The 1,445-nt window shown below is 34.9% G+C and overlaps 1 protein-coding gene across 1 annotated transcript in view; it reads right to left on the reverse strand.

Moving 5' to 3' along the window:
- Positions 1-816, reverse strand: part of PIK3C2G (phosphatidylinositol-4-phosphate 3-kinase, catalytic subunit type 2 gamma) — a 472,569-nt gene extending 471,753 nt beyond the window's left edge. The window contains exon 1 of the mRNA XM_012662773.1: positions 117-816. Within this exon, the coding sequence (XP_012518227.1) occupies positions 117-791 (675 nt within the window). The 5' untranslated portion in view covers positions 792-816. The remainder of the gene's footprint in view (positions 1-116) is intronic.
- Positions 817-1,445: the final 629 nt, after the last annotated feature.

Here is a 1,445-nt window from a genome sequence, read left to right on the forward strand (position 1 = left end):
AAAGTAATATTAATAGATTTTCCTACATAAGGTTAGTTACTTTCGTTACCAAATTAATACAATACACTATTGAATGATTCTTTCAGATTCATAGTTTTAGATTGACATATACATACCTCTATGTTCTTTGGCCATGTGCTTTCCCACATCCTGGGTAGAAAAGAACCTTTAGAGAGCATCAGAGAAGGTTCCCCAATGCTCACATGTCCACTCCATTTATGCTCTTCTGGCATGAAATCAGTCGAGGAGGATGAATGCGTAGAAAGAATGCTACTTTCAAATCCTATATGGTAGTTATAATTGTCATTTTCTAATTCTCTCTGTGGATTTATTTTATCCAAACTAGTAGGTGATGGAGCTAAATTACTGAATCCAGAATCATCAGTACCATGATAATGTCCCATGGGATTTCCCCAGGAGCATTCTCTATTCAGATCTTGAGGTTTTGGTAACACAGAAGGACTAAAACCAATTACTGGTGTTTTCCTCACTTGATGCCAGGAGAGTTCAGGGTTTTTAGAAGTGAATTTATTCAAGGATATTTGGTGTGTTTCATCTAATGAATGACTTCTTGGATTCAAGTTTGGGGCAGTGGGTCCAAAAAAGGTGTTTTCTTCAATTGCACTCTCAGAGAGTGGAGTTTTGTTACTGATCTCAACTACTAGCTGATCAAAACCCAGACTGACTTGGCTAGAAGAAAGGAATTGATTTATGGAGTGGAATTCTTGGTGCTCATATTGCTTTTCATGTGATTCATCGGGATTTGGATCTATTTGCCAACAATATGCCATGCTTTTATTTTATGTAACTGAAGGGGTTGACGACTCTGCTCCAAATATCTCCTTGATGATATTATAAAAGAGGATAGAAATTTTCCTAGAAAAAACATAAAAGGAAACAAAAAATATCTAATTAGAAATAAATGAGCTTGCAAGAAAGAAATATGATGAATAAATATAAACAGTGTTTTGAAGTTTTTTATTACCAAGTGAAATAATTCCTTGAGTACTATAAAATTCAATCAGGACTCACAATATTACAAGTCTGAGGGGGGAGTACTAATTTGGACAGATTTCTGAAATTCCTGTGATAGAAAAATAAGTCCACATCAATTATGACAAGAATTTCATGAATCTAGTAAAGTCAATATTACCCCCTTTGACTCCTTTTCCCACTGAATATCCACTTGTCACTTGAATACAGAGGGGGAATACATCAATATTTCCCCTCAGTACCCAATCATCTATAAGAATGTTGGCATGGTAACATTTTTTTTCTTATTAGATGCATGATCTCTTCTTGATTAGCAACTATCCCATCCCCAGAACTAGTTTCAACTCATTTCTACTCTCCATAACAAATCATGTTAAAATGGTTGGCTAGACTCTTTCTTCTCCTCCCCAAAACTATTTAAATAATTACTCTCTTATCCACTTCTCAAAAAC

Source organism: Propithecus coquereli, unplaced genomic scaffold, assembly GCF_000956105.1.
Source record: "Propithecus coquereli isolate 6110/MARCELLA unplaced genomic scaffold, Pcoq_1.0 Scaffold78, whole genome shotgun sequence".
Classification (NCBI taxonomy): Eukaryota; Metazoa; Chordata; class Mammalia; order Primates; family Indriidae; genus Propithecus; species Propithecus coquereli.